We start from the raw sequence: 25,008 nt of genomic DNA on the forward strand, positions 1-25,008 counted from the left end.
CTGTGTTGTGATCGTAGAGCTCTGAACAATGCCATGCACAACAGAGTGGAATTTAAATGTAGTCTTCCTCCTACCCTAACGAGAGTCTCCGATAAATGTCAGTAAAGTCCATTCTGAAACTCTGCCCGTGCATTTTCATTAAGGGTTTAGAGCATGTTGTGTGTTGCAGATATGTACGTTTTTGGCATACGCTTGCAGTTGGTAAGAGAAAAGATCCAGTCCCCCTGCTACTTGCCTGGCCCTCACTTTGGTAGCAAATATGTGGCTTCCAGGATGTTATTTAACTTGTGTTTTTTTTCCCCCTCACCCTTATAGTTACTATGTGGGCAACCTGTTGTAACTGGTTTTGTCTGGATGGACAACCTGAGGAGATGCAGCAGCGGCCGCAGCAGGGTGCCAGACCCCAGGCATATGCCAACCCAGGTTACAGCTCCTACCCTTCTCCTACAGGTTCTGAACAGAACTGCAAGGCGTGTGGGGTGCACTTTGCAAATTCCTCCAGGAAGGTAAGGGGTGAATTTAGCCACTGATTTGGGCACCCATTTGGTTTGACTTACATAAATGATCTGGGAGTCAGATTGTGTATTTACAGAGTCAGTTTCAAGAGCCTGCAAAACACACCATCAAAGGAGGTCCTTGATTTAGGGATGTAGAGCAGAAGACCACTTGCCTTGCTTCTTTATTTCTTAGTCACTTTCACAATTAACTGGCACAAATGAAAATAACCAACAATTATTGTTGTTAACGCACAGTAGACTTGGCTGTACTAGATGCTTTAATAAAGGACAGCAAGCTACTTATAATCAGTTAAAGGGATACCAGCTTAAAAATGTGTTGCCTACTGTTATTGCAATTACCACCTAGGATTACTGAGTTCATTTGTAGATTGTTTACTTTGTGCATTTGATAGTAATTCATGCTATAGTCTGTTTTTCCTGGTCTTCTTGTGGGTCTTTACACAGTAATAGGGGAGAAGAAAACATTTTAAAAACAGGAAAATGTCATTGCAAAACCACAACAATTAGGCAGGCGTAGTACCTGAAATCATCATAACTCATGATTTTCAAATTGACTAGGTTTGAAGGTGTGTGTCCCTTTAAGAAGCAGATATGGCAATAAGCAAAATCCATCATGCTTACAATGAAAAAAGAGCCAACTCTTTAAAACATTAGTCTTCAGCTAAAAAGCCATCACTGTTTGCAGGGAGTGAATTGCCAGTTTAGCATTCATCCCTGAATTGCTGCGCTTCTTTTTGTGACAATCTTTTTTTTTTTTTTTTTTTTTTTGGTTTTGTTTTACTTGTTATCCCAGTTTGTGTACTAGATCCTTGTGCATTGTAGCTGCCAAAACTATTAGTGTCACAAGATTCAAAATTAATCAGCAGCCTCTGGCCAGGGAAATGATTTAAACGGGGAAGTTCCCAGAGTGCTTCCTGAAAGTCTTTAGGAGCTGGTTAGAATCCACACTCCATGACTCAGCCAGTATCTGATCTGTACCATGTTCTCAGAGTTAGGGTGATGAATAAAGAATGGAGGCATTTGACCTGGATAAATTAAACTTTTAAAAAGCTCTATTTTAAGGTACTGCTTCATGACCTAGACCTCAAAAAGAGCTATAAAACCTACAATCAACTCGGCAACTGCTAAGGAGTCACATTCGTTTTGGCTCTACCCCTTTTTCAGGCATTGGAAATTTTGGACTGGGAAATTCATCGAATTGGACTTTGCATTTTTAGCCACGTTTGGATGCTCACATGTGTCTGGGAGAAGATAACTCTTGATAAAGCTGTTTTACCTGTCTGCCCGTAGAGACAACATGGATATGTCTTGTGTTATATTGTGAGAATCTTGCATTGCTTAAGAAACTAGTCTAAGGATTAAAATTTTGGAAATAATTTTTTTCGTAAGCAGGGTTCAGGCACATGTGTACTCAGAACTCTGTTCTGAAAGTAGGCAGTTTATCTGTGTATTGTAGTATATACCACTGCACTAGGCATCCTCTAAATATTGTCCCTAGTAAGAGAGTATTTCTCTACAGAATACATGGCAAAAGAATTATTCAGAATCAAACTTTGACTCCTTTTCCACAACAGGAAATAAAAGGTGAGGAATAGGTGATTTTTGTCAGTACAGTGAAAGATATGAATGAGAGAGAGGCAGCCATCGTCCCAAGGGTGGTACATTATTGGTAATAACAAAGACTTTATCTCTTTGCAAAAATCTAATACACAAACAATGGAACCCTGATTTTTTTTAAATGTGTATTTTAATAGAATCCACCCTGAAAGTGATGACCTACTACTTGAGTTATCAATAGCATCCCATAGGGTTGGTGTCAAGTTCACTGAAAGTAGAATTGTTCATTGATTCACACTTCTTGAGTTACTTATTCTCTACAGCAAGACTTCGGTCTACCCACTTGCTCCATAATTTACTCAGATTTGTGCTTCTAAATAAAACCAACAAGTGTATGTAGTGTTGTGAAGATTATATTTTACTCGTTTGTTTACCAACATGCCATTAATGTTATACAGTCTAAGGTGATACCACTTTAGGCCACCATCAGGGAAATATGGAGATATACCTATCTCATAGAACTGGAAGGGACCTTGAAAGATCATCGAGTCCAGTCCCTTGCCTTCACTAGCAGGACCAAGTACTGTCCCTGACAGGGGTTTATTTATTTATTTTTTATTTTTTTGCCCCCGATTCTTAAATGGCCCCCTCAAGGATTGAACTCACAACCCTGGGTTTAGCAGGCCAATGCTCAAACCAATTAAAGGACATGTTAGAATCTGTTTCCGCTGCAGCAGGATCACAGAAAACTCTGTATCCTATCCTAGGATGGCTGAAGCAGTTACCCAGTTAATAGTTAAATCAAGCCACTTGTATATAAAACATCATGAATATGAAAGCGAAGCCCTTTCAAATGGGAGGCCATACAGATAAATGAGTTTGTTAAAAGTGAGATTCAACAGAACGTTGACCTCTCAAGAAATATATTTTTTCAGGGCATTCAACCCCTTTGATATATATATGTCCTAATACATTGGAAAACTCAGATAGTTGTTAAAAGGATCAGGGCAGAGAACAGTGAAGACGTTTGCAATAAGGTAAATATGGAAATTTTCTTTGTATCTAATAAGATGCCTTTATATAATCATTGAAGCATCTTTAAAGGACATTAAATTGTTCTTGGTAGTGAAAACAATCTTGTTTTCCCTATTCTCCAAGCTAACTTCTGATCCTGGCTTCCTGTTTTCACAGGATGATCATTCATTTAAGTCAGGCGTTGCTGATTTTTTTCCTGCTGTTAGCAAGGTATGCCAGGCATTTTTTTTTTTTTTTTTTTTGGACAAGGTCAAGTTCTCCTTGCCTCCTCCTCTTCCGCCCCCTAACAAAGATTTACGTGTCTCAGACATTGGCTGACATTTTCAGGAAGACCATTTTCTCTGAAGCATACTTACAGAAAAAGCTTCTGGCAAGCTCAGGTGTAAGATATAAAACAAGAGCTCTAGTTAAAGCTTGAATGTTGGCATTGACTCACCTTTATCTCAAACAAAATGATGAGCCAAGTGAATTGAACAGAAGTTCTATAATTTCGGGAACCCTAGTCGTTATTGCAAACTGAACCTTTCACAATTTACAGCGTGCTGTCAAAGATTAAGTTCTAGGCAGTGTTTTGATTAAAATATAAAAAAATTAGCTGAGGCATTTGTGACAGATATGGCAATTCCCTGCAATATCCTTGGAAAAAACATATAGAATTACATTTAAGTATATTTGGAGTCCATTGTATTAAATGCAAAGGTTATGTATTATTCTGGGCTGGGACTATGTGTAACTTCTCTAGGGAGATGTGATGGAAGGCCTGGATGATCAAAGAACTATATTAAACAATATATGTCAGACAAGAATGGACTTTTGGGACAATAAATGGGAAGTATCTACAGAGAGGTGAATGCAAATTCTCCACTTCCAGTTATGCAAAAACACAGCCTTTTGAAGCTACGCCCTGAGGAGTGGGCCTTTGTCTGCTGATTATCTGTTACATGAGGCCGAGATCAAAGGAAAGACTGGTTGTTCTGGTTCTGAGCTAAGGCTATTATGAACTTGTAACCACAGGAATAAACCCTTTGTGGGGTGTGAAGGACTGACTCCTACCAGAGACCTTGTTAGAGTTGAGGGCTGATCTCTGCTAAGCTTTTTAGGATGCGTATAGGTTATTTTGTTGTTTTCAATATATTTTCTCTAATGCTTTCATCTTAAAAATAAACACACTTGCTTAGAAAGAGCTGTGTGATAACTTGTAACTGTTGGCAATTACAGCTGTTCATAGCCTTCAGAGAGAAAGCAAAGCACACTGGCCTGTTGTAGGCAGTCTGATTTGCTGGGGAACTCAGTGTAGGTAGGTAACTGTGCAGTCCTGAAAACCCTGGGTGGGAGGGAGAGTGGACACTCATCTCTCAAGAGAGGTGATGACTGAGGAACTGAGAGCCCAGAGCAGGTGTGCTTGAGGAATACAAGTTCAGTTGCTCTGAACTGGGACGGTGTTATTGCTGCTGATCCCTTGCTGAGATCAATTAGATGATGTATCTCCTGTACTATGCCACTGTGGTATCTGAACACCTCTGGAGTGTTAAATGCAGGGACATTCTAGGCGAAGGGCCCTCAGCTGTGGAATGAGGTCCCTCTAGTGTTCCTTCAGAGCCAGTCTGCCAGGTTTTAGAGTATGGTGAAAGTCATATCTGAAAAGATGAGTTTACCAGATTCTTCTAAACTAAAGCATTGTATCTCCCCTCTCATCTTCTCTGATGGCTAACTGGAAGAGGGAAAGTATTGGCCAGAATAGACGTTCTCCATTAATATTTGTGTAATGTATCCAGATGCCCCTGTGATGAGCAGTCAAGTATCAGGGGGTAGCCGTGTTAGTCTGTATCTACAAAACCAACAAGGAGTCTGGTGGCACCTTAAAGACTAACCGATTTATTTGGGCATAAGCTTTCGTGGGTAAAAAAACCTCACTTCTTCGGATGCATAGAGTGAAAGTTACAGATGCAGGCATTATATACTGACACATGGAGAGCAGGGAGTTACTTCGCAAGTGGAGAACCAGTGTTGACAGGGCCAATTCAATCAGGGTGGATGTCGTCCACTCCCAGTAATAGATGAGGAGGTGTCAATTCCAGGAGAGGAAAAGCTGCTTCTGTAATGAGCCAGCCACTCCCAGTCCCTATTCAAGCCCAGATTAATGGTGTTAAATTTGCAAATGAATTTTAGTTCTGCTGTTTCTCTTTGAAGTCTGTTTCTGAAGTTTTTTTGTTCAATGATAGTGACTTTTAAATCTGTAATAGAATGACCAGGGAGATTGAAGTGTTCACTTACTGGCTTACGTATGTTACCATTCCTGATGTCCGATTTGTGTCCATTTATTCTTTTGCGGAGGGACTGTCCGGTTTGGCCAGTGTACATGGCAGAGGGGCATTGCTGGCACATGATGGCATATATCACATTAGTGGATGTGCAGGTGAATGAGCCCTTGATAGTGGGGTCCCAACCACATCAGCCACACCATCAAGGGCTCATTCACCTGCACAGATCAAGCTCAAAAACCACACCCTGAATTCCTGTTCTAGAACAGCTGACTCAGAAGCGTGAATTTATAAATCTGCTTTCTTTGAACTTTACGCACAGTGGAGTTGAAGATTTTCTCATTCACCATAAGTAATTCATAAAACAAAAAAGAGTTTTGTCTTTGGTTCAAGAGTTTCTGTCTCTTGCTTTCAAGTCCAAGTTCCGATTCCTTATTGCTAAGGCTACGATTTAGTCACAGAGGGCGTGAAGTCCCGGAATCCGTGGCTTCCAGTGACCTCCATGATTTCAGCCTGCGGCACTTGGGAGCTGCGGGGTCCCGCATTGCCCGTGAGGGGCAGGGAGCTGCGGGGTAAGTGGCAGGGCCCCTGGAGCTCCAAGCCGCCGCAAGTGGTAAGGGAACCCCACAGCTCCTGACCCCATGGGCAGCGAGGAACCCTGCAGCTCCTGGCTGCCACAGGCTGCGGGGGAAGCCTCAAGCCCCCGGCCACGGCGGGTGCCCCTGGAGCTGTGGGCGGCGGGGGCAACCTGCAGCTCCTGGTTGGTGGGGGAACCCAGCAGCTCCTGGCCGCTGTGAGCCCTTGGAGCTGTTGGTAATGGGGGCCCCTGGAGCGCCTAGCCACACGTGCAGCTTCCCCACTGCAAGCTATATGGGAACCCGCAGATCCCCATTTTGTCACAGATAGTTTTAGTAAAAGTCACAGACAGGTAACGGCTTCCATGAATTTTTCTTTACTGCCCGTGACCTGTCTGTGGTGTGACAAAATCTTAGCCTTACTTATTGCATAACTCTAAAGAGTCTGGACGGGAGTGCACATTTATGGTGAATTCTAAAGGAAAAAAGCCAGTGACTAAATGGATGTGGGAATCAGGGGGATTAGTAATAGAATACAAATCCAGTTCAGGTTTGTAGTGATAGACAATGATCTATTGGCTGATCTGTTACATAGGCCACCAAAGTTTGGTCTCAGTCCAGCTGCCAATGGATAATTGATCCCGACACAAAAATCTCCTTCATAACTGGCAGCCTCAAGAGAAAGGCAAAGTACTGACTCAGCTTGCTGAGTCACGCCCTAGAGGTGGTCACTCGAGAGGTTGAGGCAAACTGCCAGACTTAGGAGGGGACCGAAAGTTTGTACATTACTGCGTATGCTGTACCTATGTTGTAGAGAGGGGAAGTGTCCCAAGTACGGTGGACCTGGCACCTTTTACTAGCACTGAACCCATCCACACATTTAAAAGAAAAAAAAGGCAGGAGAGAGGAAGGACTCAAGTGACTGTCCTAATGATGTCAAGTATCAGAGGGGTGGCTGTGTTAGTCTGGATCTGTAAAAAGCGACAAAGGGTCTTGTGGCACCTTACAGACTAACAGACGTATTGGAGCATAAGCTTTCGTGGGTGAATACCCACTTCGTCAGACGCAGACGTCACATGCTTCTTACGAAGTGGGTATTCACCCACGAAAGCTTATGCTCCAATACGTCTGTTAGTCTATAAGGTGCCACAGGACTCTTTGTCCTAACGATGATCCTATTGTAAGTGCTCTGACTTTCAGAAATGCTGAACAACAGAGTTCCAGCTGTCAGCAGGAGCTGCGAGTGTTCAGAACCTCTGAAGATCAAGCCCCTGTGCCCAGGGAGATGAGGGTAGTAGAAAAACTTAGCTATGAACCAATAGAACTTAAACATTAAAATTGGTTTTGATGCCCGAAGCCGACGGGCTCTCAGAACAGCTCAGATTTTCCAAAATGCTGAGCGCCCGGCCACTGTCATTCTGACATTAAAGGCCAGGTTCTTAAGCACTTACCTTGTTGCCAGTGTGCTGGGCTCCTTTGAAAACCTGGCTACTTATTTTGATGCCTAAATAGAAGCTGGATTATTTTGAAAAACTGGCCATTGTTGTAAAACTTGTTCTTGTTTTGTTTTCCTCGTGGCAGAGGCCTCTCCCAGCAGATAATTTATGCATGCTACCTGTTTACATTTTTAAACCAGCACACTGATCTGATTTACTTTGGAAGGTCTGTTACCTTATAGGATAGATAGATCTGTTGCATCCCATCTGTGATTTAGCTGGGCAGATATAAACCATTGAAAAGTGTTGCAGTGTTGGTGGAATTCATTATTGTTTAAAAACATTTTTGTGATTTGTGTAACAATTTATCGAATGTCTTTTATAAGACCTGTGTGTTGAATCCAGCCACATGTCAGAAATGCTTCTGTTTGTTCATTTTCTTTCAGTCAACAGCACACATTGTGTGCTTGACATAGCTTTCATAAATAAGGTGTTGATACCCGTGACCCAACGGAGCTGGGTTTTGGGGTGTGGGAGGGGCTCTGGGCTGGGGATGAGGGGTTTGGGGTGCAGGAGGGGGCTCTGGGTTTGGGGAGGCTCAGGGCTGGGGCAGGGGATTGGGATGCGGGCTTACTTCGGGCGGCTCCCAGTCAGCGGCGCAGTGGGGGTGCTAAGGCAGGCTTCCTGCCTGTCCTGCCACCACGGACCATGCTGCGGAAGCGGCCAGCAGCAGATCCGGCTCCTAGGCAGAGGCACGCAAGCGGCTCCGTGCAGCTGTTGCCTGCAGGCACTGCCCCCCCAGCTCCCATTGGCCGGTTCCTGGCCAATGGGAGTGTGGAGTTGGTGCTCGGGGCAGGGGCAGCGCGCGGAGCCCCATGGCCCCCCCACCTAGGAGCCAGACCTGCTGCTGGCTGCTTCCGGGGCATAGTGCACTGTCGGAACAGGTAGGGACTAGCCTGCCTTAGCTGGGCAGCACCGCCGCCGGGACTTTTAACGGGGTCCTGACCAGAGCCGCCAGGACCTTTAATAATAATAATAATAATAATAATTAATTAATAATTAATGGAGATATCCCATCTCCTAAAACTGGAAGAGACCTTGAAAGGTCATCGAGTCCAGCCCCCTGCCTTCACTAGCAGGACCAAGTACTGATTTTGCCCCAGATCCCCAAGTGGCCCCCTCAAGGATTGAACTCACACCCCTGGGTTGAGCAGGCCAATGCTCAAACCACTGAGCTATCCCTCCCCCCTAGTGCCGTACATCCTACAACCCAGTATGGGGTCACGACCCGCAATTTGAAAACCACTGATCTAGGACATGGGCTTCAATTTATATTATCTCCAGCTTGCATGTTGTGTTAACCCCAATACCGTTCTTCTATAATCACTCTAAACCTTTGTGGCTTGGTTTCTTTTTTTCTCTCCCTCTTCTGTTTGAGCAGCACATCTGCTTTGACTGTAAAAAGAATTTTTGCACTTCCTGTTCAAGCCAGCCTGAAAGCAGTCCCCTTCTCTGCCATCTCTGTCAGCGGTTCCAAGCCACAGCCTTTCAGCGGGAGGAGTTGATAAAGATGAAAGTGAAGGATCTACGAGACTATCTGGCACTACACGAGGTTTCCACAGAGTTGTGCCGTGAAAAGGAAGACCTGGTGTTTCTCATTCTTGGGCAGCAGCCTGTAATCACCCAGGAGGATAGAATACGAATCCCGCCATTAAACTCTGGCACATCTGGACAGCAAAGCTTTGTTATTCTGCCACAGACCAGCACAGCATCTTCTACCTCACATGATGCCTCTCCAATGTCTGCAGACTCCATCTTGAGTCCAATAACTCAGGAACATCAACAGGTACACCAGTGTCCAGTTAGAAGCACCTTTCGTGTACTTATTCCCTCTCATTGTCAGATTAATTATTGAGATGCTCCTTGTGTTTTTCCCATCAAAATTCAGCACATACCTTCCTTTATTAAAGATCAGTGCCATGAGCATGCAGGGCTTCTATTTACCACAAATGACAGTGCTTCAGCTGCATATTATGCACGGCTGTCCCCATGTTCATAACAAAGCTAAGTTCAGGGGGTCAAATCCGGAGGTCCTTGCTTAGGCAAACACCCATTGACTGCAGTGTTTGAGTAAGGACCTCAGACATTTTGCTGTAGAACAATTCAGAAACTAAAGGAATTCATTCTAACTTGTGGGTTTCATTGTTGCTGTTTGTCGGTTGTGGCATTTGTCCTTCCTGCATTAATGGATTTTAATATTTTTTTTTGGACGTTCAACCTTACTTTTGGATCTGGTTTGATATATTGGATACTTCAGTCACTGTTTTAAGGCAGTCTGGTCATTGCTTTGTGTTCCACCCTTACATCAGCACTGGATACCTCTGTGACTAATAAGTCATATGGCTATTTAATATCTATACTGATGCTAAAGCATATTTTACTTCATTTTCTAGCCAGGATGTTGATATCATACTGATAACTACAAGCAGCTGTTAAAATGTTATACCCTCATTCTGTATTTCCTTATTTCTTGTGCCAGAAGGCATCCAAAATTTCAAAGTGATATTGGAGTTGAAACAGTGGGGGAGAAGGATGGCTGAGGGGGCTCCTGGAGTCTGATCATGTACTGATTTGGGTCTGCAGAAATGCTTTGACTGAGGCCTAAAGTTATTAGCCCTGGCACAGAGACTGCCAGAAACTGTCCCGCTGAATTCTTTCAGAGGAAATCAGTCATCTGATTATTTATATTGCCTTGCTTTGTTGTTAGGCTTTCTACTGACTGCTGTGGAATGTTTCCTTAGGGTTTGTCTATACAAACACTAAGTTCACAGCAAGGTGGGGTGTAAATCTACCTCAAATTAGCCTGCTGCACACTAGAAGTGCCCTACTGTGCTTTAATCTACTCCCGTTTCAAAGTGTGCACTATGGAACTTTGAGTGCATGGCAGTAGGGTCCATGCAGACACTTAGTGCACTAGTGCGAGGTGGATTTACACCCCACACTTCCTGTGAACTAAGTGTTTATTTAGACATATTCTTAATGTTTAACATCTACTTTGGGCCTTCCTGGTGGGCTTAATTCTCCCTGGGCCAGCTCAGAAAGTGCACCTCTTAGTTTCTCATGAGCTATCATGAGGCATGGTATCTTTAAAAATGCAGTTCTTCTTGAGGACATCTTTCCCGCGTGGAGGTAGAAGGGCTTTTTACTGCCATCGCGTTAGCTCACTTTTGGAAATACATGCGTTCACCTATAAGTTTTCGCCAGTAAATTTCAGCTGCTGGCTTGACTCCTGTTTTCATCCGGTCACCTTGTGGGAATTCTCAGTAATATCAGCTCTTAAAATGCTTTTCATTTTCCTAGAGTTTTACAGATATTAACTAATCACAGCTCCCCTAAGTAGTAGGGGAACATTCTCCCCATTTTTACTAAAAGGCAAACTGAGGTGGAGAGGATAAATATCATGCCCAAAGCCACAGATGGGGAATCAATATGAACTGGGATTAAAGCTCCGTTCCTTTCACCCAGTCCAGTGTTCAGAACTCCTGCCCTCCCTCCACAGATGCCATTGTCCTGTCCCCATTGCAGCTTCTCACCCCTACCTGTCCACACAGCGCTCAGCTCTAGGGAAGCCATAAACTCCAGAGCAGCTTGAGGTGTGGGAGCTGGAGGAGAGAGGCAACTAATCCCTCACTTAACATCTCCAACACAATACCCCAAACCCAGCAACAACGTGCAGAGAGCACTGTGCCCTTATGGTCATTGAGTAACTGATCTGAGCAGTCTTGAAGAGCGCCATCAAGTGGTCTCTCAATGAGCAACACAGCACAAATTCTTGACATATTCTAGTGATTGTGCTGTCATGACATCACACATGGATGCCACCTCACAATGAAGGATTGTAGAGCAGTGTCAAGACTTCACATCATGATAATCAGGTGGCTTTGTGCAACGCCATTTTGAGTCTCTATACCATCTGTCTCCTCCCAGTCCAGACTCATAAGCCCCGTGAGAACATCATGTGGGGGTATATTGTACATCATCAAGTATTCTAACAGGGCTCAATATATAATAAGGTGGGACCTGAAAGGGCCAAATGTAACAACACTAAAGTTTCAAATTGAGCATGCTCTGTGCTCAAGCCCATTCATTTCCCCTCTGGATATGCAGGGAGATTCACTGCTGGTGAAAGATTTATTTCCTCTTCTAGGCAAATGGGCATGTGCCTCCAAGCCAAGACGATATGACAGAAATTGAGAATGCAGCAGAAGCACCAACAGAGGAGGAGACACAGGTTTGTGTGTGTCCCCTAAAATCAGACCATAGAAATGGGAAGGGTTCTTATAAGGATTATTTCGTCCATCACCCAGCTAGTGCAGAATTGCCCCTACCGAGGACACTGCACAGAGTAGCAGAATAACCGTTTGGAATACAGCCACCAGAAGACACTTTTGTGTACATGGAGAATGGCAGAGAACTTCGTGTCACTTTAACACAAGTGTCCTCCATAATAGAGGACATTATAATGTAACTTTATAATAGGAGGAGGTGCTTTTATCTCCCTCCTAGAAGGCCCTTGTGTTCCTCGTAACTGGAAGGATTCATATTGCAGTATGGAGGGATGAAGATCATTCACCTCCATGGATGAGTTCCTAAGAAAAGCTGCTTTGAATTCTGTCATCACATTGTGAGGTCAAATGTTCATCTGTCTTTGTTCCATTTCAGTCTGTTGACTCGGAGGATAACCTGGTACAGGGGCGGAGGGCCTCTCTTTCTGACCTCACGAGTGTTGGAGACATTGATGCGCTCTCGGTGCGACAGCTGAAGGAAATCCTGGCTCGCAACTTTGTCAACTATAAAGGCTGCTGTGAGAAGTGGGAGCTGATGGAGAGGGTGACCCGTCTTTATAAAGAGAAAGACCTTCAGCATCTGGGTAAGGTGGAGAAACTATATCCGTTTGCCAGGCTAACTGTCTTTCTCAACTCTCCGCTTTGGCATCAACGGTAGCAAGCAACAAGTCAAAGGGAGAAGGGGCTATGGTCTCCTTTCTCTTCTGATTCTTCCTTCCTTCACTCTTCTCGAATGGCTCCTCCAAAAGTTTCTGCCTCTACCCTTTGCAAGTGAGAGTTGGAACAGACAGGAGGCATCAAGGACTAAATAAACAAGGCAAGAGCATGTCAGAGTCAATGCTGGTAAACTATGGTTAGGCTTAGAGAGACAAGGTGGGTGAGGTAACACAAATTATCGACCTCACATGCCAAAAGATACAAAGTAAATATCCTTAAATCAAACTCTTAAGTTCTAAAGCAGCACTATCTTACTTTGCTTCGGTGTACATTTTGCTTATTGATGGAAATATTTTTTCATCAGTTTGTTTGTACCGTGAAACCTCTGTTTACCCATATTTACCAATGATCTAAATATGCCTGCCAAGCCGATGGTTTACCCCTGCATGTGTTTACCCACATAAGAGCTTTGTTAGTGTGGTTCAATTCAGGAAAGCGACTGCTTCGTTGTGTAGTGAGAGTGGTTGACTCTAGTGACAGAATGTGTTCTTCCTGCTTGTTAGCCCCCGCCAAAGCCAACATAGCTGTGGAAGGTTGAGCTACCACCTAATTCTTGTGCATCATCCCCAGAACCGTTACATTCCAACAAGATGCATCCATGCGTACCTGTGGCCAGCAGTCTGCACGGGTTATTACTGAGGGGCAATTGGAAGATAGCTGAGTTATACAGGTGTCACTGAGGGCTTTGATAGCTCTGCAGATCATTTGTTCCTGGTGGTGACTTGCATTTTAACTCTCAGAACTCAGGTTGAGTTTCAGGGCTAGTAGTTAGCCTCAGTTTACAAGTAAATACATGTTTTTTCTATTTGTTATGGAATCTGAGAGGAGATAAACATGGAAACCCATTATGCCAATTGTTGAGAATCATTTTAAGAACAGAATTTTTTATTTTCAGGTTTAGAGCTGTATTTATTTTTGATCATCACTTACAGGGGAATATCAACTTAAATCAAACCTCTCTGAATTTTGCCACCTACTATCATTACAGTAAGATTATAACTAAAGGACCAGAAGATTTTTTTCCCCCTGCATTTTGTTTACTTTGTGCTTTAGACAAGCACTTTGCATATAGTCACTCAGTTTGCCTCCTGTGGGGGATCTTTCGTACCAGAATATAGTGAGAAAAACATTTAGAGAAATTGTGTAAAATCACAAAATTGGAGTTCAATTGATGTCTTTTTAGAAAATACAGAAATAATTTAAGATAGTCATTTTGCTTTGTAAGGTCTTAAATTAACTGTACTTTTAAGCAGACAATCTACTAGCCTACCCATAGTCCTCCTACATACACCTCTACCTCGATATAACACTGTCCTCGGGAGCCAAAAAATCTTACCGTATTATAGGTGAAACTGTGTTATATTGAACTTGCTTTGATCCACCGGAGTGCGCAGCCCCGCCCCCCCCAGAGCACTGCTTTACCGCGTTATATCCGAATTCGTGTTATATCGGGTCACGTTATATCGAGGTAGAGGTGTGATGCAGCTTTTCTCCTCTCTTTTTATATTGCAGTTTCTGACACGGATGATCAAAATGGTAAGTAATTCGTTTGCTCAACGATCTCACCACAAAGATTCTCGGGACTAGTTGTTGCTGTTGTGCGCTCAGATAGGGGAGTGTTTGTTCTAGGCACAAATTTTCAGCTCCTCCTTCCCAGATGATCAGGTAAATAGTCCCACATTGGTATCAATGCAGGAGCAGGACTGTTTACAAGTCTCCAGTTGTGAAAAGATGGAGCTTCTCAACTTTAGTCTCACATAATTATATATAATTTGACACTGAAGCCACTATTAATATATGTGTATTGGATAACACCGAACATCCTGTCCTAACGCCATGATGTCGTTTCCTTAAATCTAATACGTAAACCCCTTTTTGTCTTCAGTTTCCTCAGGCAGTGCTGGGCTCCCTAGCACTGAAGAGAATCTCTGCAAAATCTGCATGGACTCACCAATCGACTGTGTCCTGTTAGAATGTGGCCACATGGTCACCTGCACCAAGTGTGGAAAGCGTATGAGTGAGTGTCCCATATGCAGGCAGTATGTGATCAGAGCTGTCCATGTATTTAAGTCCTGAGTGAGCTGGAGGAAGACCAGTGTTGCCTTAAAGCCTCATCTGCTGTTAGAGATGGTCAGAATCTCTACAGGTAGGTCAGAAACTGGCATGTAGGACCTCACAAGAAATCCGAAGTTCATAGGCGAGATGAGGAAAGGAGAAAGCTTGGGGAATTGTTCTGATTGAAGCCATTGACTGGCTGTGCCCTTCACACCACAGTGCTTTACCCTGCAGTGCCTAGACTCCGGGAGCCCGCTGTCAGCAGCAGACACAGAAATAATTAACAGCTTGCATTCCAGGCCAGCTTGATCAACTGCTGATGGGGGGCAAATAATCACTCGGCTTTCCAAAACTAACACCAGATTCTGAGGCGTATTTCCTCCACAATAATAAATAAGGTGGACTGCGGTTTTGGCACATGACATTTTCTTTTGTTTTGCTGCTACTGAATTCTGCCCTTCTGGTTCCCTCTTTAATTTGCTCTGTTCCAGGCCACACCTCCACTGATATTTTTATTTTCAGGGAACAAAATCTTATTGGGCTGGTTCCCTCTCCCTACGCTTTTTTTTTTTTTTTTTTTTTTGGAATGTGTAACTTTATTTTTATCTCTAGTTCCTTATGCTTGCAGGCCAGGCTGAACTTTTCTCCTCTCTGTTGCCTTTAGCTTTTTCATATTCAGAATTAATTTCTAAGCCTAGCCCTGTACGGTTATGGTGAAACATTCACTATTGCTACACATTAATATGAAAAGGAAGCAGGACTTCATACTATTAAAGATACATTCTTTCCCTTTGAAAGATAAGAGGCAGTGAAGTGGCTTAGGACATAGAGCCTCCGCTTGACGCTTACCCAGCATAGGCAGTGTTTATCTCCCTCCCTCCTACAATTTGCCGTTCCTTGGGTTATTCTTTGTTATAACACCACAGGATGGTGTGTTGCCTGCCGGGTCTGCAAGCAATCCCTGTAGAACTGAACTGGCTGTAGAGTCAACCTCCTCCAGCGACTAACACATTAGGACCCTGAGGCACTAGTCCCTTACAATGCATTGCTTTGCTTGAACGCTAGTGGGAAAAACACTATGGCTGTAGTAGTGTGATTTTTGGTCTAGGGCTGCCTACACTCCTAAAAAGGAGTGGTGAGACATTTCAATTGTGAAGCCCTGAGTGGTGTATTCTTATAATGACCTCCTAAGGCCTAGAGATGAAGCTGTCAAAAAGAGAGAGAGACTGTGAAGTTTGGAGGCAAGTGTAGGATGACTTTTTCCACTGTGAATCTCTACAGCTGGGTTGTGTATTTTCAGTCTCATTTCTTGCTGTCTGCTGATTTGTCTTATGATTTGAGGAAGATCGTGATGATCAGTCCCCAGCCTTCCTTTTTCCGCCTGTTTACCAATTCACCGTTCCACAGTCCTGATGTGTTGCCAAATATGCAAAGACTGTTTGCTGAAGAGCACAAGATAACTTCTCCATTTTCCTTTTATGGGGATGAGGCTATAGATTCACCCTTGCAAAGAATTCTACAAGGTAGACAGGGGACATCAATCACAAGCTGTTCATGACATCTGTGGTTTAGAAAGTCTCAGTGGAGCTATTGCATTGTTTTTTTCCCCTCTCTGGAGTATTAAAAAAAGTGATCTTACAAGGTATCCTGGAAATACTCCATTCTGAACTGCCAGAAAAATAATCAATTTCAAAATCATCCTATTATGCCTTAACTAAGACTTTTTTCAGCTAAATTATGGTTACACTAGTGTCATATCTTATCCCAAAAGGCTACTGGAGCCATTTAAGGCTTAACATTTGCTTCAGATTGTTTTTCACAGATAGCTGTAAGCCTTACATGAGTTCTTCTTACATTGTTATAGTACGTGCATGGGGATTCAGAATGAATGTGTGTGTGCATACATGGTATGGTATTGGGCCAGGCGCTGCAGCTCTATACAACAATTTCTATTTGGCCACTCTAATAAGAGTGGACATTCCTAAGCTCTGCCGCACTAGATATGTATGTAAAGAAGCAGCCTCTATTGATGTATCTATGCACACTTGTGGTAACAGCTGGTAATCTTAAGTAACTGCAAATGTATGTAATCTTTGCAACTATTTAACAGTGCTGTATGACCGTAGTTAATGCCTCTGCTGCAAGAAATGCATGGTGCGGGTGAGGGGGTCTTTCTTACGGAAGAGAGTAAACCATTCCTGGTAGCTGATAAAGTATCATTCACGTATAGATATTTAAAGGAAGCTTTACCTCTGCATAGTGATCTGCAGCACCTGGACAGTAGAGGGCCTTTACTTTTATTGGTGGTGACTCCTGTAGAGGAAGGACAGGAGCCTAGCCTTGCCCCGCAGATCCATGTCCCTGCCCCTTCTTTCTGTGTTTCTCTTTATTTCATGTTAAGAGAGCTGTTACTTCTGGACATTGCCATGTTTTATAATCTCTGGCTCAAGGCCTCGCCTAGCCTTTCTTAAACAGAGGGGTACTGACACACTCATTGTGCCAGCAGCTAAATTGTATTCAGTTCAATACTTTTCCCATGTAAGTAATTGCTATTGAGCTGTTCAATCATGAATGGGAAGAGGTTGTTTACATCAATCTCTACCTATGGGCTAAACTTACCAACCCCAGTCTAGCATATTCACTGTGAAAAATAATGCATCTACAGTAATCCATGTTCAGCAATAACTGTAGGATAGGGGAAGACACTTTCCCTATTCAGTGAGCAAATTTAAGGTTCTTCTGCCTCTATTCTACAGCAGAAAGGCCCCACTGCAGATCAGTCTCTGCAAGAATGATTTTAAGAACAAGATGTACAGGCCCCCCCCCTTGCAGTTTGCCTTCCTTTTCCCATTGCAAAAATTGATTTTTTTGCTGTGTGGGTGACAGAATTTATTTTAAAGTGAAACTTTAAAAAAGCCCCAGGAAACTGGTTCATAATCCAAAGGAATATACTGATCTGAACTAAAATGTATGAAAATATCCAAGTGCTTTATGTACATTGTACACCTTTTGTTCAAATGTTTTGAAAGTTAATGTTCTACTTGAAATGGCTTCTATTAAATTCTTTAAATCCTAGTTGATAGTTAAACAACTAGTTTTGGTACAGAGTTCTGCTTTATAATTTTATAATAAAGTGAAAATTTGATTTATCCAACTAGTTCAGTTTTGAGTTTCTCTCTTTTTTGGGAGCAGCATAGGGATGGGCAGAGATGTTTGATTTAGTGATGCTTTTGAAGTTTAAAAGATAAGGATAAGCATGAAACAAAATACCACGATGCTGTGTAGTATAAAAACTTGAATATAATGTAAATTCATCACCAAGCTCCTGTTCCCTATACCCAACCTGAAGCTATTCTTCCTCAAAGATGGAGAAAGCTCAACTCTCAACAGTAGAATTCTTAACCTTTATAGCGAAGTAGTCACCTATTGACTTCAGTGGCAGTTGATGGACTTGAGGGTGATCAGCCTTTTGCCATTTTCATATTACACATTTGATGCAGGTGTGTGTAAATATTGACAAGAGCCACCACAACAGCTGCAAAGCAATTTATAACCAACATGCAAAGTCCAACTACATCCTAAAGCAAGTAAGGAAATTCAAATAAAAATATACATCAATAGGCCTCACCAACAAATGTCTGAAGTAATTTTGAGTAGCTTACTAAATTGATTCCAAGAAGCCTGTTAGAACAGGAAGAAACTGGTGTGTTTCCTTAGAATTCCCAAGCAAGGTTAACATGTCTTGGCCTAAGTTTATCAAATTGCTTTATGTACCCTAGAGCTGAGTGGCACATGCTCATCACACCTGATAATGAGATCCATTAGATCAGGGCTTCTTAAATTAGGGGTCAGGACCCCTGAGGGTAACAAGGTTATTACATGGGGGTTATAAGCAGTCAGCTTCCACCCCTGCACCCCACTTTGCCTCCAGCATTTATAATGGTGTTAAATATATAAAAGTGTTTTTAATTGATTGGGGGGGTTGCACTCAGAGGCTTGCTGTGTGAAAGGGGGGCCCCAGTACAAAAGTTTGAGAACCACTACATTAGACCATCTCTAAGATGACCTTTTGAGAGGCAGGGTGGTTAGTCCACATACAATGGAACTATACTTCAGACAAAACTCTGAACACTGCCTCACTTGAGGTAAACAACAAATCCACGTGTGGATTAGAGTAACGTTCCTAGACACCAGCAAGCCAGAGCTCTCCAGTTTATGCTAGAATGGAAAAGTCCTTAAGTTAGAGGCAATGCCTTGAGAAACAAGTTATTACAAAATGAGCAGGGTGGGGTGAGCATCCCACCACATCTACATGCTTCTACCATTTTCTTTATAATAGGCCTAGGAAAATCTTCAGTGAAACAAATTAAGGCACTATAAGGAAAATTGTAAGTGCTGCCATGAGTGTGAAACAGTCCAGTCCAAACCTTGGGTGCTGAATGGCCTTCCCTGGGCTAAAGGCCTCAAGACCCTGCTATACAGGATGGAGAAACCACATGGTGCCTTCACTGCTCTGCATTACAGGTGGTAGAGGTTGAGAGGAGAGCATAGAGGCTTCATGTTATCCAAGGTGGGGCAGGGGAGACTATGCATTTGCTACTTCACACACAATGGCACGGGGAGCACGAGCATCGTGCTATCACTTTAACCTGACCCAGTAGCTACAGGTTTGGCTGGTCTGAGCCAGCCTTGCTTGTAACACTCTAGAACTATCACAACAGTATTGCAGCAACTTTCTCATAAAGCACTTGGACTCCAAAATCCATGATTTTTTACTTTCAAAGTTATCAACCCCCCATTAAATAGCCATCTATTTCTCTGCAACCCTATTTTCTATCCGAGTCCCACCCCCAGGCCATACATGAGTTGTCTATTCATAAAGTTTAGTGTCATGGAATAGTCTGCAGTATATTTAGATGGCAAAACCTGCAAATAACTCCTTGAAATTTGAACAGCAGCCAAGAGATTAGATTACCTCTACATGGCACTGATGTAACCGACTACTACCGGAATAGTCTGGTGTCCACAATTCAAGGAGGTTGAAAAACTGGAGGGGGTTCAGAGAAGAGCCATGAGAATGGGAAAAGATTGGAAAATATTCTGGCTATTGATGGGGATCCTGGAGTCCGTTTAGCAGAATCTTCTCTTGAAGGGATGATTTGATCACAATCTCTAAGTACCTACATGAGAAACAAAAGACTTGAGATCGGGCTCTTCAATCTAGCAAACAAAAGTATAGCAAGATTCCAGTCTCTGGAAATTGAGGTTAGACACATTCAGACTGGAAATGAGGCACAAATGTTTACAGTGAGGGTAATTAACCATTGGAACAACTTACCCAAGGCTGTGGTGGATTCTCCACTGCTGGCCCCTTTAAGACTAACTATTTTTTTCTAAAACACATTAATTCAGGGAAATCCTATGCTCTGTTATATGGTCATAGTGGTCCCTTCTGGCTTTATAATTGATGAATTCCAGGAGCCAATGCGCAGAATTAGCTCTTCGCTAACCTTTGACTCCAGCAGCCTGGTTGTGACGAAAGAATATCTTGGTGACACAAACCCTTAACGGAAGTTTATTTGGCCCAGTTTTAAAATGAAACACTGTCTAAACTGTTTCTGGATGCTGACCTATAGCTTTGATTGTTAAAACAGGTTAGCCAGCAACAGTCTTAAAATAAACCCGAGGAGAAAATACCAAGCAGTATAAATGGCAGAGAGTTTAGACTAGCCTTCCTTTGTTTGAATTATAGTAGTACAGCAAGTTCATACTGGTCATACGTCTATAGGAAGTTATACACACTGCCAGGGTTTGTCTTCTGTTCAGATACAGAACAGCCTGAGAAGAATCTCTGTCCTTACCGGAAAGGAGAAGACATTGTGTAGTTTTTATTTATAAAAATACCCAAACTTTAAAACAAAACAGATGAAATCAGCACCTAGATCGATCAGATGGGTTCAAATGATGGACAGAAAGAGAACAGATTCCAATGGTGCCATCTTTTAGTGAGATCTCTGAATTCATTCCAGCTGGCACTGATAAAAATCAAAGTGGTTGCTATGGGTCCTTAGAACCCAGCTGTGAGGAACTCCAGGCATTTGACAGATCTCAGCCTCTCTTCCACCTGCCTAGTCGCTGCTGTTCCCTTAAGGAGTTCCTTCCTAGAGCACAGCAGTGTTGGGCCAGGCAGCTGCCTTGAGTTTTTAACAGGGGGCCACTAGCCTCCGTTTCCGGATACACTCCCAGATCCAGTCAGGAGAGACGCGTTTGGCTCCAGGGTTCTCATCAACATCCCCTATTACGTGTGTTGCTGAGGCAGTGTCGAACTCTTGCACAAGGTCTCCATCATACGCCACAAAGTACCGGCGGATTTTGCTGAAGTCCTCCACGGAGGGCGGTAGGTACAGCTTCACCCCTGTAAATATGTCCAGCAGCGTCTGCGAATTGTGGGGAAATAGAAAAAGATGGTAAGGTGAAATAAGAGTGGGAAAGAGACTAGAGTGGCCTGTGTGCTTTACTAGATTAAGCGCTCTTCAGGCATGGACTCGCACTACGTACAGCTCCCGGTGGTCTTTGGGTGCTACCGCAACACAAATAAGGATGCAGCTTATTTAATAAAAGCCTTGGGAACAAAGACTTTCTTTTCTCAATGCTGAAAATGTTCAGTGTTGTTTCAAATGGGACCTCCGCTTCAGAGGGGCTCACCCAGCAGGTGGTGAACAGGGAGCACGCTGAGGCAGCAAGATGCCCCCCAAACCCAGATGAGTAGGAAGCACAGGGCCTTACCTTCTATGCTGCCGCTGTGCAGTGTGAAAGCTGCAGCAGGACAAGACAAGTGACAACTCGCCTGAGACACGTAGTGGTGGATTTGCAGGTGGTGCTGGAGGTAGGGGTTTATAGGGCCAACCCCTTATCCCCGCTCGGCAGCAATGCCTGCTAAGAACCCAGCAGGATGCCACAAGCTGACACTGTCAAACTGAACAAACGCCCTCCAGCGCCCCAATCTCAGTTCTTTGAAAGTATTCAGCAGGTTCCAAGCACGAGCCCCTCAAGTACAGAGTCCTGTGAGCTCAGAAGAGGGGGCTGCAAACCAAGAGGCTCTTGTTCTAATCCCAGTTCAGAGACTGTCTTACCTTTGTAAATCCCTCACTCTTTGGGTTTAGTTAATCCATCTGCACTGGGATCTCTCACACACAGACACACTCCTGTGAAAGTTGGATGCTGCAACTGAACTGTGCGTCCATAGCTAAGTGCCTTAGCAAGAGCTAAAGGGCCACTGCATTAGCCCCAAGTGTTACCTCTAGCTGGCTGCTCTCGGGGCCCAGTGACCAAAACAAGCGACAAGTGACCTCTAGCCTGCTGCTGAGATGCCCAGTGCCTTTGGCAGTTGATGTATTTCAGTTTATCTAGTGCAGCACGGTAGCCTGAGAGTTAGCACTTGCTATTCACATCAGGAGTTGTCCAGCCGACCCAAACCCAGGGACTCTTTTCCCTGTACCTGATCCCCCCCCCCAGCTCGTACAGAGCGAAGCAGGGCCTTTGCCATTTCTCTCCAGGCAAAGGCCACCAAGCTAAGAGCTCAGCAGGGCCAGCACAGCCTGCTACAACTTGCTCGTTGAAGGGTTTACTGCTGTTGGCACAGCAAAGCCCAACTTTTCCAGCCCCTGTTCCTCATCTACTGTGTCATGTGACAGCTCCTTGTCCTCACCTGCACGTTCCTGATCAACTCTGCCCGCGTCTCCTGTCGTACTAGCCCCACTGCCAGCCTCCACTGCCAGTCTGTCCAGGTAACTCAAGGGTGGCTATGCTTTCTTCCGCACCATGCTCTCCGCATGGAACGCCGCCCCAAACTGATCCATGACGCGATCGCTCTCCTTCTGCAGACCCACCTGGCAGTCACCCAACTAATGGCTAGGGCTGAAGATCAGTCGATTGATTTAAAACCCCCAAACTCTACAAGCCTTTCCGGTGCCTGGGCCACGTAGCCATGTGACTTTATCCGCCCAATGATGAGTCACTTACGTAAGCTGCACAGGTACACTAGTTAATGCAGAAACTGGAATGGCTTAGAGGCTTCATACTGCAGGACATAACGTGATCCCCAGCTGGGATCAGGACAGACACTTCCTCCCCTCTGCACCCCGACCGCTTCCACACACAGCACTGTACCAACGCCCAGGTGCAGTAAGAGTAGCCGTGCCTTCTGTCACAACATCTAGTCCAGCCCGCTGCTGGAGTCAGGACGATGGGCCCCGAGCTGCTCTGGGATGACAAGCCCCCTTATCTCAGCCACTCTGTACTCCGTGTGAAAGGAGGGGAGGAGACAGAGGCTCAGTCGGAGGGGCTTGCTGCTGCCACTTCTGCTTTTACATTTCACTGAACTCCGGTTCGCAGACTGGCTTACAACCAATCCAGTGGGCAACTACTGAGTCATCACTGCTTTGCCCAGGATGGAGGGCAGAGGCGGACTGAGAATGCACACTGCGTAACGAACACCTGGAAGAGAGCCAGGCTCCTGAATGAGCCAACGTGCCTGCTCACCGCATCTACCAGACGCCTCAGTCATTTCCTGCAAACCCAGCTGCAGTGCAACACTATCAGCGGGCTCTTTCGCAACAGAAAAATCCAGTCAGTTTATTTCGGTCTTTAATGACTAGCTAACGGGCTGCTCTACGAGAGTGGCTGGAAAAGGCTCTAGCTCTTCTACATGCTGATCTGCTAGCACCTTCCTGGGTGCCCAGCTCGCCTGCTGGTTCTCTCTCCACGTCTGCTCTGCAACAATAAACAACAGCCCCGCTGAGCGGCAGTTCTGCTTGCACCGAGTCTCCTTCCTAGCCGAGACTTGGCTCTGCATGTGCCTGGGGGGTACGAGGCCCCAGCCCCCCTAAGTAACTCACAGTACATTCCCATTCACCCTTCCTCATGGCTCCTTCCCCCCACCCCCCTCTCTCTTACTGGCTTCTCCAGAAGACTGAATGTACCTCCTCCTAGCCTGAATGGCCTTGTTGGCTTGGCCCAGAGATTGGATACGGTTCTGGCATATCTTCCTCCACTGGCCCAGAGCAGCCTGATGCTCAGGTTGAAGCAGGAAGGCTTAAAGCACCCACCTCCACATGCCAGGCCTCACGTACTGCAGCTTGGCAACCCTTGTTTTCCCAGACAGCCGGCTGCAGCCATGCCGGGGAATATGTCCCAAAGCAACGGACTCCACTCTGCTGCTCCCCGGAGCCCACTGTACTGTGCGGAGAGCGAGCAGATCCCGCAATGAGGAGTTAGAGGAAGCGCCTCCCCTCCCTCCCCTCCCAATCGCTGGATCAACTCCACAGGAGGCAGCTCCGGCACCTAATCTCCAGGGTGGGGGTCTGGGTCTCCACAGCTCCTTGGCTGGATGCAAGGTGGAAAAGCTGGAAGTGAACCGATGATGGCGCCCCCACTTAGCAGTGGCATGCTCCAGGCCAACCCTTAGTCCTTCTCCCCAGGGCATGGCTGGCTATTGCTTGCTGCTGGGAACAGCTGCTTTACTGGTCACCGGAGAATACTACTGCTACCCAAGGTTCAAGGGAAGGTTACATCAGGCCCGTAGACTCCAGTATGGCAGACACCGTAGCAGCCTAGCTTCCCCCTGTACAGCACATGGCCTCTGCTTCAGATTTGTTCTGGAACACTCATGCGCCTTAATTTCCCCCGTCTCTTAACTGCCCTGCAGCTCCCCCACTGGTCTGAAGCCATCCCCACCCAGCCGTCCGTACCTTCTTCCTGTTGTCATCCAGCTCAGCTGCTTTCCGTTTCTCCCCTCGCTTCTCCTCCGCCTTCTTCTGGGGGGATCGACCAACTGCTTTGCTGCCTGTCAACAGGAATGGCCTGGATTACTGCATTTTGCAGAGACGGGGGTGTTTTAAAGCAGGTTTGGATGCACAGATGGAGAGAGGAGAATAAGCTCCCTGCTCTAACTACTGTATCTTGGAGTGTTTTTATTATTTACCAGTTTGTCTCAATACTGGGCTGTAGCACCACATCAGCCTGGCTTCCACCTCTCAGACCCAGGGAGCCTCAGACACAGCCATTCACTTGACGTTGTGAACTGCAACGCCAAAACCACAGGCGCTCACACCTTTGCACCGTGCAACTGACACTAACGTTAGGTACATGGTGCTGCAACACATACACCAGTGTTAGCTGAAGGCAAACGGAAGCCCAGCCACCAAACCCAAATCCCCAGAGGCCCTTACACTCTGTGGAGGGCACTCTCTTACCTTCTTGCTTCTTGGCTTTTGCAGGTGACTTGCTTGGGGGTGTCTTAGCAATTTTGTGGGGTGTGGAAGACCTAGAATTTCCCTCATTCTCGCCACTGCTGCTGGCTGTGGACCCCTCCTCCTCTGCTACAACGATATTGAAATCTGACTTCTCCTTGGAGAGCTGGTACAGATCCTGTCCCGCAAGGAAACAGATACTGCCTGTTAGCCACAGTGAAGTTCCCTGATATCACATGTGAAATGCCCAGAGACACA

The 25,008-nt window shown here is 44.9% G+C and overlaps 2 protein-coding genes across 3 annotated transcripts in view; one reads left to right on the plus strand and one right to left on the minus strand.

Moving 5' to 3' along the window:
- Positions 1-320: 320 nt before the first annotated feature.
- On the plus strand, positions 321-14,749 carry RFFL (ring finger and FYVE like domain containing E3 ubiquitin protein ligase). Of its 2 annotated transcripts, none has more exons than XM_065418411.1 (6): positions 321-506; positions 8,824-9,228; positions 11,590-11,673; positions 12,105-12,312; positions 13,958-13,981; positions 14,331-14,749. In XM_065418411.1, exons 1-6 carry the CDS (start codon positions 321-323, stop codon positions 14,519-14,521), a joined length of 1,098 nt encoding a protein of 365 aa, XP_065274483.1. In that variant the 3' UTR covers positions 14,522-14,749. The 2 variants fall into 2 exon arrangements, with proteins under 2 accessions (XP_065274483.1, XP_065274484.1); XM_065418412.1 differs by having other exon boundaries at positions 14,340-14,749.
- Positions 14,750-20,060: 5,311 nt separating this feature from the next.
- The window catches only part of LIG3 (DNA ligase 3), a 28,559-nt gene continuing 23,611 nt past the window's right edge, over positions 20,061-25,008 (minus strand). The window contains exons 18-20 of the mRNA XM_065418204.1: positions 24,754-24,928; positions 24,250-24,344; positions 20,061-20,937 (exon numbers count right to left, since the gene is read on the minus strand). Coding sequence (XP_065274276.1) covers positions 20,704-20,937; positions 24,250-24,344; positions 24,754-24,928 — 504 coding nt within the window. The 3' untranslated portion in view covers positions 20,061-20,703. The remainder of the gene's footprint in view (positions 20,938-24,249; positions 24,345-24,753; positions 24,929-25,008) is intronic.

This window comes from Emys orbicularis, chromosome 17, assembly GCF_028017835.1.
Source record: "Emys orbicularis isolate rEmyOrb1 chromosome 17, rEmyOrb1.hap1, whole genome shotgun sequence".
Lineage (NCBI taxonomy): Eukaryota > Metazoa > Chordata > Testudines > Emydidae > Emys > Emys orbicularis.

Coding starts and splice junctions, on each gene's coding strand:
- RFFL (XM_065418411.1), top strand. CDS start 321: ATGTGGGCAACCTGTTGTAACTGGTTTTGTCTGGATGGACAACCTGAG. Junction 11,674..12,104: donor CAACAGAGGAGGAGACACAG/GTTTGTGTGTGT, acceptor GTTCCATTTCAG/TCTGTTGACTCGGAGGATAA. Junction 13,982..14,330: donor TGACACGGATGATCAAAATG/GTAAGTAATTCG, acceptor TTTTGTCTTCAG/TTTCCTCAGGCAGTGCTGGG.